Source organism: Gossypium hirsutum, chromosome A10 (genome assembly GCF_007990345.1).
Source record: "Gossypium hirsutum isolate 1008001.06 chromosome A10, Gossypium_hirsutum_v2.1, whole genome shotgun sequence".
In the NCBI taxonomy this organism is placed as follows: domain Eukaryota; kingdom Viridiplantae; phylum Streptophyta; class Magnoliopsida; order Malvales; family Malvaceae; genus Gossypium; species Gossypium hirsutum.
Window position 1 is genome coordinate 116,356,986 of NC_053433.1, and position 15,330 is coordinate 116,372,315.

Genomic DNA, 15,330 nt, shown 5'->3' on the forward strand with positions numbered 1-15,330 from the left:
CAAATGCCATGCTCAAAATTGGATCCCTAGCTAAGGAATGGGCAGCGACATATTGTAGGAAATACTTTCGTGATGACCCTCAAAGTTTGATTTGCTGTTTCCCAGGAAACAAAATTTCAGCAAATAAGTTGAAGTATCGGAGCTTGAATTCTTCCTTAAGTTCGAAGATATCCAAAAATGGGGGTAGTGGGAGCAGATTTTTGGTTTTTGCTATCTGCCTTGTGGCTAATCTCGCTTTCTGCCATGACGTACTTCGAGTTTGATATATTTGTGAGTACCAACTTATAGCTTCCGGCGGTGGCAATGGTGGAAGTGGTTGTGAAAATTTCAGAAGTGATATATCTCACTTCAGTCTTGAGCTAGATTGTTGGTGTTAGAAGAAGGAAACAAACAAAGCTTAGCTGAAGCTTGAGCAGCAAGACTCGATGCTTGCTGAAGAAACAAGCAGATTAAAACAGAATTTTTGGAAATAAGCAAGAAAGAATAGAGAGTTTCTTGGATGAAAAAGATGAACAATTTCATTGAAAATGAATAATGGCATAATGCCAATACATATACCAAGCAATCAGCTTGTCAAAATCAATAAGGTTACCTAAACATTCACCTAACTCCACTAATACTTTGAAATTTTACAAAATGAAGCTTGTACACTCAGTAAAGCTGATTTATCAGCATATCATCACCTAATTACATCAAGCATTTTACCTACTAAGTTCAAAACCAACTAAATTACATATCATCAACTAAACGAGTACAAAATGAACTAAAACTCCATCAGCAGCACTTGGTTCTGCTGCTCGAGCATGGCTGGCTCACTTGGCCTGCTTCTTGGTGCTGCATGCTGACCAACCTTCAACAGTCTGGAAGTGCTTCTGAAGAAATGGTTGGAATAGAAATCAGAAAAAGACGATTTTGGAGCTGATTAAGAAAGAAGGCTGCCGTGTATTAGGACTTTGGGGAATGGGCGGTCAAGGCAAAACAACCCTTGCTGAGGCTGTATATAAAGAAATCTCTTCAGAATTTGAAAGTAGTTGGTTTCTTCAAAATGTTAGGGAGAAAGTAGAAAAACAAGGGAAGGAATCTTTACGAAATGAACCTTTTTCGAAATTATTGAACTCAGATGTTGATATTGGCACCCCCTCCGTAGGATCCACTTTAACTCAAGACAGGCTCAAGAAAAAGAAAGTACTTGTTGTCCTTGATGATGTTGATAAGTCAGACCAAATAGATTGTATGGGTATTGGGGATTTTGGTTATGGAAGTAAAACCATTATTACATCTAGAAACAGACAAGTGCTTGTGAGCGGAAGAGCTGACACGATACATATGGTAAAGAAGTTAAATGAGAAGGATTCTCTTCAACTTTTTTCCACCTTTGCGTTTAAGCAGTCAAATCCCGCGGTTGATTTCCAAGATCTATCCCTTAGGTTTGTAAACTACACCCAAGGCAATCCGCTTGCTCTTAAAGTTTTGGGTTCTGATTTATATAAAAGGACCATAAGGTATTGGGAAAGTAAGGTGAAGATGCTAAAGGACATGTCCCCCAGACAAACAAATTTCAGAGGTTTTGAAAAGTAGTTATGATGGGCTAAGTCCGGTAGAGCAGAATATATTTCTTGACATTGCATGCTTCTTTAAAGGGGAACCCAAAAAAACAACAAAACATATTCTAAGTGATTGTTATAAGGGTGCAGAGTGTGGAATAAACAAATTGGTCGACAAGTGCCTGATTAATATCTCATTTTCTACTTATGCTACAAAGAGCAAAGAGAGATATTCATGGATAATTTCTATGCATGATATGCTTGAAGAGATGGGAAAGGACATTGTTTGTCAAGAATCTACAACCCTTGGAAAGTGCAGTAGGCTATGGAGTCCTAAACACGTGGAACAAGTGCTCAAATATAATCAAGTAAGCACTAATTGTATTTATATTCTTTTATTTTTTTTAATATGCTTTAATGAGATACAGTCATTTGGTTTAACATCATTATTTAAATCTATACATTCGATATTATATCAAGTATTATCTCTTTTAATTAGCATTTAGAAAATAAAATAGTTATTGTCTTGGACACGTAATGGTCATGTCTTAGGTATAATTTAGAATCTGCTCAAGGTTTATGACTTAGTTAAATACCTAATGCATTGATTTGAAAAAAATATATAAGAAAACACTTTTGTATCTAAAAATTCCTAAAACTGCTCAATTAGTCTGCGCTTATCCTAATGTAATTAATCTTTTATGAGTTATTAATGCAATGCCCATAAATTTCTTCATGCTAATATTGGATAAATTGGTTTTTGTTATTAGGGTACTGATGAAATTAAAGGAATAACATCAGACATGTCACATCTAGATAAATTATGGTTCCGACACCCTTTTGTTTTTCAAAACATGATTAATCTTAAATATATCATCTTTTCTTTTTCTTCGAATCCGTTGCTGAAGGAAGATGGATATTATAAGAAGCTATATACATACCAACTTGATATTCTATTTCTTCCCGATGAGCTAAGGTATCTTCGATGGGATTATTACCCCTTCAGATTTTTACCATCAAGTTTTAACCCAGAAAACCTTGTCGTATTGAAATTACCGCATGGAAACATGAAACAACTTTGGAAGGAAGATCATCAGGTATATATACTTTTATATTTTATTCTTTTCGAAGAAAAAGAATTCATAATTGATATAACATTTAAATAACATGTTTTGATTAAATTTAAAAAAAATATAAAAGATTTTATTCTATTTTTTAAAAGAAGCAATTTGATGTGTTGATGGTGGGTGATTTAATACACCTAATTCATCAAATATAAATTGCTATTTTGATAGAGTCTAATAAAAAGTAAATGATGCTCGAACTTCTTTATGTTCTCATCATGTGCAGGATCTTGTTCATTTACGGAAAATTAACCTTTTCAGTTGCAAAAATTTAAAGAAGATCCCTAATTTATTAGGAGCCGTCAACCTTGAAAGACTTAGATTGTGAAAATTGCGAAAGTTTGGTTAAATTTCCTTCCCTCGCCCATTTGACATCACTTAAAACCCTTCACCTTAAGGGATGTCGTAGTCTCAAGAAGTTTCCGGAGATCCCAAATAACTTTGATGAGTTAAATTTATCAGAAACCGGAATTAAAAAAGTACCTGATTTCATTGAGCGTCTCGATAGACTTGAACGATTGACCTTGACAAACTCAATGGTAAAAGATGTATCAAGAATATTATTGGAACCCACCATTATTTGAAAAGTCAAATGGGGTGGGCACCGAAAGTAGAAAGTAATATTGGTTGGCAAGTTGGGTTAAAAGTTGGCATGGGATAATTGCAATTTTGGTCCCTAATTGTATAGGGACATTGCAAGTTGATCCTTGAACCTCAACTATAAATAGGCCTAACCATTGCTTACTTTCTTCATCCCATAATTGCCATTCTCTACTTAAGGCATTATTCTCTCTCTCTATTTGTAAATTTCACTTGTAATTTTTGAAGTGAAATATATTTGGTAGTGCCCGAGGACGTAGGCAAAATTTGTTGAACCTCGTTAAAATTCTGGTGTTCTTTATTATTTGTTTTGCATATTTTGTGAATGTGATTGTAGTGATTTATTGTGCTATTAAATTACGATAGAGGGATATTCTGGTTAGGAAAGACTTGGTATTTAAGTGATCTTCGTGATCTACCTCTCTTTCCTGGGAATTGAACTTAGTGTGATTTTTCAGTACAATAATTTTACTCTTTCACACGCTTCCGCGCAACAATTGGTATCAGAGCCAGATTCGTACTTAGGGAATACGATCGTTTACAGTACTATTCACGTATACGACACTATTCACGTATATAGTACTATTCACATATACGACACTATTCACGTATACAGTACTATTCACGTATACAGTAGTTGGGATTGAAGAGAAAAATGGCAGCAGCATCGTCATCAGCAAGGACTACTGTGACAAATGCAAAATTTGAAGTAGAGAAATTTGACGGTACCAATAATTTTGGTATGTGGCAATGTGAGATCCTGGATGTCTTATGTCAGCAAGAGCTAGATATAGCCCTTGAAGAAAAACCTGACAAGATGGATGACAAGGAGTGGGCCAAGATCAATAGACAGGCGTGTGGTACAATCCGCCTATGTTTGGCCAAAGAGCAGAAGTACTCTGTCATGAGGGAGACATCAGCGAAGAAGTTATGGGATACACTGGAAGAAAAGTTTCTAACGAAAAGTCTTGAAAATAGGCTTTATATGAAAAAAACTTTATCGATTCACGTATGCACCCGGTATGTCGATGAATGACCATGTGAACTCATTCAATAAAATTTTAGCAGATTTGCTAAATTTGGATGAGAAATTTGAAGATGAAGACAAGGCATTATTGTTGTTGAATTCCCTTCCTGATGAATATGATCATCTTACCACCACATTGCTTCATGGGAAGGACACGATCACATTTGATGCAGTCTGTAGTGCGTTGTATAGATCTGAGACTCGAAAGAAAGATAAAAGAGATCACAGAGATACAACCGCAGAAGTCTTAACAGTAAGAGGTCGTTCACACAGCAGCAAATCTGGTAGAAGGGGAAAGTCCAAAGGGAGACCCGCCAAAGATGAATGTGCCTTTTGCCGTGAAAAAGGGCATTGGAAAAAGAATTGTCCTAAGCTACAAAAGGGCAAGGCTATTTCTAATGCATGTGTAGCAGAGCATGATGAGGAGTCAGACTTTAGCTTGGTTGGCATGGCAATGGCATGTCAAATGGATGAGTGGATTTTGGATTCAGGATGTACTTACCATATGTGTCCTAATAAGGACTGGTTTTCTAGTCTTAAAGAGCTAGAAGGTGGAATTGTTCTTATGGGCAATGATAGTGCTTGTAAGACAATGGGAGTGGGTACAGTCCAATTCAAGAATCACGACGGCTCAATCCAAGTCCTGACAGATGTTCGCTACGTACCTAGCCTGAAGAAAAATCTCATCTCATTAGGGGCCCTAGAATCTAAAGGGCTCACAATCACTTTGAGAGATGGATTACTAAAAGTAGTAGCTGGGCAACTGACGGTGATGAAAGGCACAAGAAGAAATAACTTGTATTTTTTAAATGGAAGTACAGTTATTGGATCAACATCAACAGTTTCTACAAAAGATGTAGATTCAGAGGCTACTAGATTATGGCATATGCGATTGGGACATGCTGGTGAAAAAGCTTTGTAGACATTGGTGAAGCAAGGCTTATTGAAAGGTGCAAATTCTTGCAAAATGGAATTCTGTGAACATTGTGTTCTGGGCAAGCAGAAGAGGGTAAAATTTGGTCCAGCAATTCACAATACGAAAGGAATTCTGGACTACGTTCACAGTGATGTGTGGGGACCTACCAAAGTAGCTTCTTTGGGAGGTATGCACTATTTTGTTACTTTTGTTGATGATTATTCAAGAAAAGTATGGGTGTATCTAATGAAAAAAAAAGTGAAGTTTTGGATGCATTTCTGAAATGGAAGAAGATGGTGGAGACTCAGACTGGTCGAAAGGTCAAACGACTTCGATCAGATAATGGTACTGAGTACAAAAATGATCCATTTCTACAAGTATGCCAAGATGAGGGCATTGTGCTACACTTCACTGTTCGGGATACACCACAGCAAAATGGGGTGGCAGAACGCATGAATCGAACTATACTGGAGAAAGTTCGATGTATATTGTCCAATGCTGGATTGGGCAAAGAATTTTGGGCTGAGGCAGTTACATATGCGTGTCATCTAATTAACCGTTTGCCATCAGCTGCAATAAATGGAAAAACTCCTATGGAGATGTGGACTGGTAAATCTGCTACTGATTATGATTCTTTGCATGTATTTGGTTCCACTGCATATTATCATGTAAAAGAATCTAAGTTAAACCCAAGAGCAAAGAAAGCATTATTCTTGGGTATAACTGATGGAGTAAAAGGATATCGTCTCTGGTGTCCTGATACAAGGAAGATTGTTTTCAGTAGAGATGTGACTTTTGATGAATCAACCATGTTGAAGTACAAGGATTCACAAAAGGATGACAAAACCAGTAGTACTTTGCAGCAGGTAGAGCTTGAAAAGATTAACGATGATCCAGCTAATATTGAAAGGACAAACGATGAAGAGGTTCCTACTCAAGAACCTCTACAGCAACAAGATTCAATTGCATATAGAAGGCCAAGAAGAGAGATTCGTAAGCCTGCTCGCTTTGATGATATAGTGGTCTATGCACTTCCAATTGCAGATGATGATGTTCCTTCTACTTACACAGAAGTAATAAGTAACCCTGATGGTGTAAAGTGGAAGCAAGCAATGAATGAAGAAATGCAGTCTCTTCATAAAAATAAGACCTGGGAGTTGGTGACACTACCCAAGGGAAAGAAGGCAATCGGATGCAAATGGGTATATGCAAAGAAGAAAGGATTTCCTGATAAAAATGAAATTCGATACAAGGCTAGATCAGTAGCAAAGGGTTACGCTCAGAAAGAAGGAATAGACTACAATGAAGTGTTTTCTCCAGTTGTGAAGCATTCGTCCATTCAGATTTTGCTAGCCTTGGTTGCGCAATATGATCTTGAACTAGTTCAGCTTGATGTAAAGACCGCGTTTTTACACGGTGATTTGGAAGAGGAAATCTATATGACTCAGCCAGATGGATTCAAGGTTGCTGAAAAAGAAAATTGGGTTTGCAAACTGACAAAGTCACTTTATGGATTGAAGCAATCTCCGAGGCAGTGGTACAAGCGATTTGATCAGTTCATGAAAGGGAAAAGGTACACAAGAAGTAAATTTGATCATTGCGTGTATTTTCAGAAGCTACAAGAAGGAACTTTCATATACTTGCTCTTATATGTTGATGATATGCTAATAGCATCTAAGAGCAAAGTTGAGATTGAAATATTGAAGACTCAACTCAATCTCGAGTTTGAGATGAAAGATCTAGGAGAAGCTAAAAAGATTCTCGGCATGGAAATATGGAGAGATAGAGCTCATGATAGAGTTAGCTTGTCTCAGAAGCAGTATTTGAAAAAGGTACTACAGCAGTTTGGCATGAACGAGCAGACAAAACCTGTAAGTACCCCGTTGGCTTCTCATTTCAAGCTTTCTGCACAACTATCTCCTTCGACGAATACGAAACGAGAATACATGTTGCAAGTTCCGTATTCTAATGCAGTGGGTAGCTTGATGTATGCAATGGTGTGTACAAGACCCGACATTTCACAGGCAGTTAGTATAGTGAGCAGGTATATGCATAATCCTGGAAAAGGACATTGGCAAGCTGTGAAATGGATTCTACGGTATATTCAGAAGACCGTGGATGTTGGATTACTGTTCAAGCAGGATAATACACTTGGTAAAGGTGTTATTGGGTACGTTGATTCTGACTATGCCGGTGATTTGGACAAGCGAAGATCAACCACCGGTTATGTGTTTACACTTGCTGGAGGACCAATAAGTTGGAAGTCTACACTACAGTCTACAATTGCATTGTCAACCACAGAAGCCGAGTACATGGCTGTAACAGAGGCTGTAAAGGAGGCTATTTGGTTACAAGGTATGGCTAAAACCTTGGGGTTGGTTCAGGAGCATATTAACGTGTATTGTGATAGTCAAAGTGCTATTCATTTAGCAAAGAATCAAGTCTATCATGCACGTACAAAACATATCGACGTACGATTCCATTTTGTGCGGGAAATTATTGAAGAGGGGAAAATTTGTCTTCAGAAGATCAAGACTGCAGATAATCCCGCAGATATGATGACCAAGGTGGTAACAGCAACCAAGTTCGAACATTGTTTGAACTTGATTAATATCCTGCAAGTTTAACAGTTGAAGAAGGCACTATCAAGTATTGTTGTCAAAAGCAGAAAGAATTGTGTGAAGATAAGATTATCGTAATCAAATCTTCAAGGTGGAGATTATTGGAACCCACCATTGTTTGAAAAGTCAAATGGGGTGGGCACCGAAAGTAGGAAGTAATATTGGTTGGCAAGTTGGGTTAAAAGTTGGCATGGGATAATTGCAATTTTGGTCCCTAATTGTATAGGGACATTGCAAGTTGATCCTTGAACCTCAACTATAAATAGGCCTAACCATTGCTTACTTTCTTCATCCCATAATTGCCATTCTCTACTTAAGGCATTATTCTCTCTCTCTCTATTTGTAAATTTCACTTGTAATTTTTGAAGTGAAATATATTTGGTAGTGCCCGAGGACGTAGGCAAAATTTGCTGAACCTCGTTAAAATTCTGGTGTTCTTTATTATTTGTTTTGCATATTTTGTGAATGTGATTGTAGTGATTTATTGTGCTATTAAATTACGATAGAGGGATATTCTGGCTAGGAAAGACTTGGTATTTAAGTGATCTTCGTGATCTATCTCTCTTTCCTGAGAATTGAACTTAGTGTGATTTTTCAGTACAATAATTTTACTCTTTCACACGCTTCCGCGCAACAAATATTTCAAAGTTGAAATCCCTTAAAGTTCTAGATCTTAGTGGTTGTCCAATCGTCAAATCCCCAGAAATCCCAAGAAGCTTAACAGGATTATACCTATCTGGAACTCAAATTGAAGAAGTGGACTTGTCTTCCAACTCAAGGGCAAAAGATGCATCGAGCAATATTTCAAAGTTGGGATCCCTTTATTTTGATGGTTGTCCAATTGTCAAATCCTCGTTTCCAACTGTTGATGTGCCCTTACCAAGCTTGATGTTTATGTGTATGGATCGTTGCAAGAGCCTCAATTTACTCTCAGAGCTTCCACCATATCTGCACGAGTTGAATGTACATGACTGCACATCATTGGAAAAAGTTTCCTTTGCAGATCAAAATTTATATCAATTTGATTATTTAGATGCTGATGATACTTGTTTTCATGCGTTTACCATGCTATTCTGTAATTGCTTCAACTTGAATCAAGAGTCAATTAATAACATTGAGGCAAATGCCATGCTCAAAATTGGATCCCTAGCTAAGAAATGGGCAGCTGGATTTGATTGGGATTACTTCGATGAAGACTTTCCCAGTTTGATTTGTTGTTTTCCAGGAAATAAAATTTCAGCAAATAAGTTCAGGTGTCGGAGCGAGAATTCTTTCTTAAATTTGAAGATAGCCCCAAATGGGGGTAGTGGTAGCAGATTTTTGGTTTTTGCTATTTGCCTTGTGGCTTATCTCGATTACTGCCCTGCCTTTGAACATTTTGAATGTTTTTGTGAGTGGCAACTTACAGGCTCCGGTGGTGGTGGCCATGAAAAGTTCAGAGTTCCGATACATTTCTCCAGTCTTCCTGAGCCAGAGAAGTTCATGGGTGATCACGTGTTTATTCTATCTGGCATCAACATGGTTGTTGAAGACGAGAATTATGAGGAGGCATCATTTGAATTCAAAATCAGATATATCATTTTCGATGAAGAAGACCTTCTCATGTTTAAGCGTATCGAGGTGGAGAGATATGGTGTTCATGTATTTTACGTGGATGCAGAGAGTAATGCCGATAGCAATGTTAAATCCAGTGAAAACCCCAACTTGAATGAGATGAGCAGTGATGAATCCAATGACAGTTTTTACTTTGTAGAAGATTCAATTTTTGAGGAAGTTGATGGTGATACACAACCGAGGCTTCAGCTATGATGGTGCAGGGGATAGAGGGTCTCAAAGATTGAAATATATATGTTATTCCTTTAGAGCTTTGGGTCTGCTTTCGAGGAGATACAGGTTCTCAATGAAGTCTTCCAAATGCGTAGGTAAGAGGGTTTCATTTCATTTTTCATATTACCATACACATTTTTGTCCTTCCCTGCCATTGTTAATAGTAAATTTTCTTCATGCATTGATTTATGTTTCATATTTCCTTCAAGAATTAGTTGGATATATATATTATCAGTTCATGGGGATGCAGAGAGACCTGCTGGGTACAAAAGAAGTTTTAGCAATAATGGTGAAGAAAGGGATGGAGGGACTAAAAGATTGAAATTGTTGTACATCTTTTCATCTTTGGGTCTACTTTTGAGGAGATACAATTTCTGGTTTATCATATAAATTGTTGGGTTTGAGGAGCAGAGGAAGAAATACAGGACAGAACAAGACAGTAAGAAATATTTTTACTTGCTCACAAATGTGCAGCAAGGGAGCTTATGGCTACAGCTCATTTTGCTCATTTTTTCAATAAGAAAAACAATACATTTATAGTCAAATACATCACCGAATACTACCTACTACCACTAAGTAGCCTAGCAACTTGATAAACATTGCTTGTACACATAAACAAGCCACCTAAACTAGTCATTCAATACCTAAACATATCAAGTTGTCATCAGCTTGTTCATTTTCAATTAGTTTGATTACAATGAAACTAAAGAGAAACCCTTGCTATTACAGTAAGTATACGTGCTGCTTTATCAAAAAAAAAAGTATACGTGCTGCAACATGTTTACAAGCTGGATGCACTTTAACCAAAAATATCACAGCAGCCTGGTAGGCCAATTTTCAACATAAATGATCATACTTTTTTTTCTGCCATTGTTAATAAAATATCCATAGTAGGCCGTGGTGGGTACCAAAATTCAGATATCAAGATTCATACTTGATTCTTTTTTGCGGTTGACTAGTTATTGGTTGGTTTTTATTCATAGGATCAATGGTGGGCTTCATTCAGCTTCATTGTTTAGGAAATTCTCCATATTAATTAATTTGGAGGAAAACTGAATGGCAACTCTGAGATATCAATACAGTAGCAAAATGATTCTGCTTTGGAGTACATAAAATATCCATAGGAAGCTGTGGTGGGTACCAAAACTCAGTTATTAACATAATAACATTCATACTCAAATTATTTCTGGCAGTTGACTTGTTATTGCTTTCATGCTTTGTATTTTTAAATCATAGGATCAGCGGTGGGCTTCATTCAACCTCATTGTTCAGTTTATAACATTGGTGAGTGCTCACGCGATAGAACGTAAGTAAAGATTTATGTTTCATATTTCCTTTAAGAAGTTAGTGAATACATATGTAATCAATTCTGATTACATGACTTCTGATTTTGGTTAATGTTAGACAATGTAACCTTCCAACTATTCTCTGTACATATGTTAATCTGAAAGGTTGCTATTTGTTGTGCTTTATCTTTTAGATTTCGTAAAACTTGCATGAAATTCGAGCCGTACGTAGATTCAATACTCTACTGGAATTGCAGTTGCAGAGTAAGGGTGATTTTGATATCTTCATCCTCACCAACAAAACAAGTTCCCACAAAATTTTTGGTGTTAATGTCCAGGTTGTGACCAATGCAAAATCCTTTTTTATCTCGCATTATAGATATGCTTTTTTATCTCACATTTCTTAATGCAAGGTAGTATAAGATAGCCGAAACCTAGAAATTAAGCTTTGACTATTTGAATTTGCTAATGTGAAGCGAGTGAAGATGGCAGTGATTGATGTATGGAAAGCAGATGAGGAAGCAGAGTCAAGAGGGAAAAAAAGAGGAACAAGTAAGCTTTTAATTTCTTCTACTGAATGCTTGCAATATACTTGTGGTTGAACTGAGATATTGAGGCAGTGCTTGTAGACAACATATTAGCCTTGTTGAAGTCATCCAAATTTGGTTCAACGCGTTCTGGTTTTTGGAGCTTTAGAGGAACCATATGCTACTCTTGCCAATTTAGCCTTACTGTAGAGGTAGATTACCTTTGTTTCATTGTGATTTTTCAGCATCCTCATAGCCTTTTTTTTACCTGATTTATCAATATTAATGCAGAATTTGACAGTTGCTCGTATCTCAGAATTTGACAGTTGCTCGTATCTCAGAATTCATGGAATGAACACATGGAGATGGATGTTATTTTCAAAGGCAACCCATCACAGTTTCATTCTCAAGATGGACTGATGAGCTGATGTATATCCCATGGAGGAACTCAACATAAACACTAGAAGAAGAAGTATTAACAAGAGTTGGTTTCATGATAGAGCCATTTGACTTGATTATCAAGTCAGTTTGGGTGAAACCTCAATCAATTTTCGTCATTAAAATTCCAGAGTTTTATTCTGTTTTTGAATTGAGAAGATGTTGCATATTGGAATTGGTAATCAGTGACTTGAGTCACTACATGAGTGTCATTTAGCAATTAGCAGATTTTGCTGTGTTAAATTTACCTGAGATTTGTAGAGATAAAGCTATTGAATTGTTTTGTTATTTCATACATTAGGTAATTGAAATAATGAAAATTATCCTGTACCTAGGCATTGCATTATTTTATTCTAGACTGGTTTTCTCTGAAATTATCCCGTGGTTAACTATTTTATAACATTATTAAGTTTGAGACATGTCACATTCTCGAATCATGATTACTGTCATTGTGATGACATCATTTAAAATTATTTGTTGACGTGATATATATGACAAACAATGTCTTGTCCACATGAAATACATATGGATTACCAATTAGATTGAGATACTAGCATCATCAAAGAAATTAATGTTTTAATATACATTTTTATTAAAGAAAGGTGATTAATTGGACTTTTTTTTAAAGGTCAATGGCTAAATTTTACTAAAAAAACGAACAAGGATGGATATTTGAAATTAGGGTTAATTTTGGTTTGTTGACTAGTTATTTATAATCTTAATTTCCTGCAAAAATAGCATCATACACATACACAACTTAGTATCCTAAGGAAGTCCATAAAAAGGAAATTCATGAATGGTAACAAAAAGTCTTAAAGTTATTAAGAAGTGAATCCCAAATAGAGTCTTGTTGGAGGAGATATTAACTTCTCTAATCTCATCTATGCTTTTCTCTGTTCTTTTAATTGAAAGGGTGCATTGCTGGAATTGTTAATCATTGACTTAGTCACTAAGAATTGACTATTAATTATTACATGATATTCCTCGTATAATTTCGTGTTTAATCCAATTGGTTTATACATTCATTTAATATCAGATATATTTGAAACTTGAGTCTTAGCATTTACAATAATTTTCTCGCTAATCCTAAACTATGATCTACAATATAAGAAAAGCACAAATTATATTATAGCAAATAGGGCAAAACTTAAATGTGGTTATTTTATAGTATATCAATGGCAGTCCTTTTGATGAAATCATCTGTTATTATGCATGCACCATTATCAAACAGAAACAAAGAAAAATGGTGGTCAGAAATTGAGTGGAGCTAAGCTTAAGTTTACCTTAAAGGGGTCCCATTATCAAACAGATATTTGCGAATGGATCATTACGAGAGTCTTAAATTACTCTCAGAGCGTCCACCATATCTGAATGCACAGGGCTGCACATCACTAGAAAATGTATCGTTCTCGGATCCAAATTTATATCAATTCAATTGTATTGATTGTGAATATTGTGGCCTTTTCATGAGATTTTCTAATTGCTTCAGCTTGAATCAAGATGCAGTTGATAACATTGAGACAAATGCCATACTCAAATTTGGATCCCTAGCAAAGGAATGGGCACGGGAATATGATTGTTTTGCTGTTTCCCGGAGAATGAAATTTCAGCAAATAAGTTCTAGTCCCAGAGCGTGAACTTTGGGAATGTGGGGATCAAATAGTACAATTAATCAATACTCAAATAGTTCTTTCATACCATTGAATTAGATACTAATCTAAAACCAAAGAAAACAAAAATGAACAGGCACCAACTAGCATTATTGACAGTACGCAAATTGAGAGTAGATCTCAAGAGGTCAAACTATTCTTTCAAACTTGGAAGTTTGTTTAAAATATATGAGAGTTTAAATAAAGATATAACGTCCAAACAGTAAGTTTAGACAAAATATATGACCTATTTTTTATTCGAGCCAAGCTCAATTAAGATAAGACAGTTTTTTAATCCCACTTTTTACATTTATTAAAACGCTTTTGAGGATTACCTATTTAATTTGTTTCTAAATATAGCCTAATTTTGTATTTTTATAATAATCCAAACTAATTTGTTCCTCAATTTTGTATTCTATGAAAACTACTTTATAATATCCATCAGCTAGATTTGGTTACAAAATCGACTAACTACTTTTTCTTTCCTATAGATGATTTCTTTAGACTAATATACTAAATAAGCCATAAGCTTTATCACTTTGTTCAGTAAAGCTCTTAAAATTTAATGGGTAAATTACCCCGTTAGCCACTCAAAATAGTGGTCATTCCTATTTTGGTTGCTCCAATTTTTTTTTGTTAATTTGGTCACCTCAAAAATAAAATTGATCAAATTGGTCACTCTTCCATTAAATGGTAATGGAATATTGATTAAGTATTTCCATGCACATTAGTCATGCTGAAATTTTTATGATGGAAGCGATGTTTTTAAGAAAATTTCATGTTAATATCTCAATTGGAATCGGGGATTTAAATTGCGGTCGCGGCCGCGTTTTCGGTCGTGTTGCGTTTATCGCGATTGCGGACATAACGAATGCTATTGCGGTCACTGCGGGTATCGCGGTCATGAATTTTTTAAAAAATTCACACAACTTATTGTAAAACATAATAGCGGTTAATCGCGATAGCGGTTTCGGACGGTGCCGCTACCGCTATGTAACGGCCGCTATAGCGGTATCGGACCGCTATTTAAATCCCTGATTGGAATAATTAATAATAATACCTATTTAGATTAATTAATGACATTATAGTAGTAAATGATCCAATTACACCATTTTAAAGTATAAGGATCAAAATCTAAATTTAGGAATAATAGAAGGACCAAAACAAAAGTTTGAGCCTTTCTCAAATGAATAATTTCATATCAAGTGGTTAAAAGAAATGAAAATAGACTTCTTCACAAGATATTTGAACTAAGTTCAAATTTTTGAGTCAACGGATTTTACCTGAATAACATCGAGTTAAAAAAATCATCAGTGCGGTACGGTTTTTAAGGTCAACACGCACATTGACAGTTTTTGTCTGTAAAATATATAAAAGAAAAATTGATTATCCCATGCTGTGACCAGTGATGTAGTTTGGTGTCTTTTGCCTCAATCTCACGACCCATACTCTTTCATGCTTGCTTGCTTCTTCTTCTTCTCATAAAATGAGTCATCAAATAAATCCTAATATTAAATATTTTAATGAAGTTGGTGTATAAGTTATTTAAATGTTAATTTAATAAAAATTTAATTAAAAACTTGAAGAGTGTAAAAGTAGGAATCATATCCAATTTTCATGACTGTCAAACATGGATATGTTTAGTTTTGTAAAAATATAATTCAATGCTGTCTAAATGTACAACAAGCAGCAAAATATATCCACCAAGTATCTGTTGGGTATGGGTCCCACTATGTGGGAAACCCATATTTTCTGGCACAAATGTTTTGTC

The 15,330-nt window shown here is 35.7% G+C and overlaps 1 protein-coding gene across 1 annotated transcript; it reads left to right on the plus strand.

Annotated features, from left to right (window-relative positions):
- The first annotated feature begins 960 nt into the window (after window positions 1-960).
- LOC107890135 (disease resistance protein RUN1-like) lies at window positions 961-1,578 on the plus strand. Its single transcript, XM_016814641.1, has one exon. The coding sequence runs from the start codon at window positions 961-963 to the stop codon at window positions 1,576-1,578; it is 618 nt and encodes a 205-aa protein (XP_016670130.1).
- Window positions 1,579-15,330: the final 13,752 nt, after the last annotated feature.

What these genes read in the sequence shown, in the direction of transcription:
- LOC107890135 (XM_016814641.1), top strand. Translation starts at nt 961, where the DNA reads ATGGGCGGTCAAGGCAAAACAACCCTTGCTGAGGCTGTATATAAAGAA.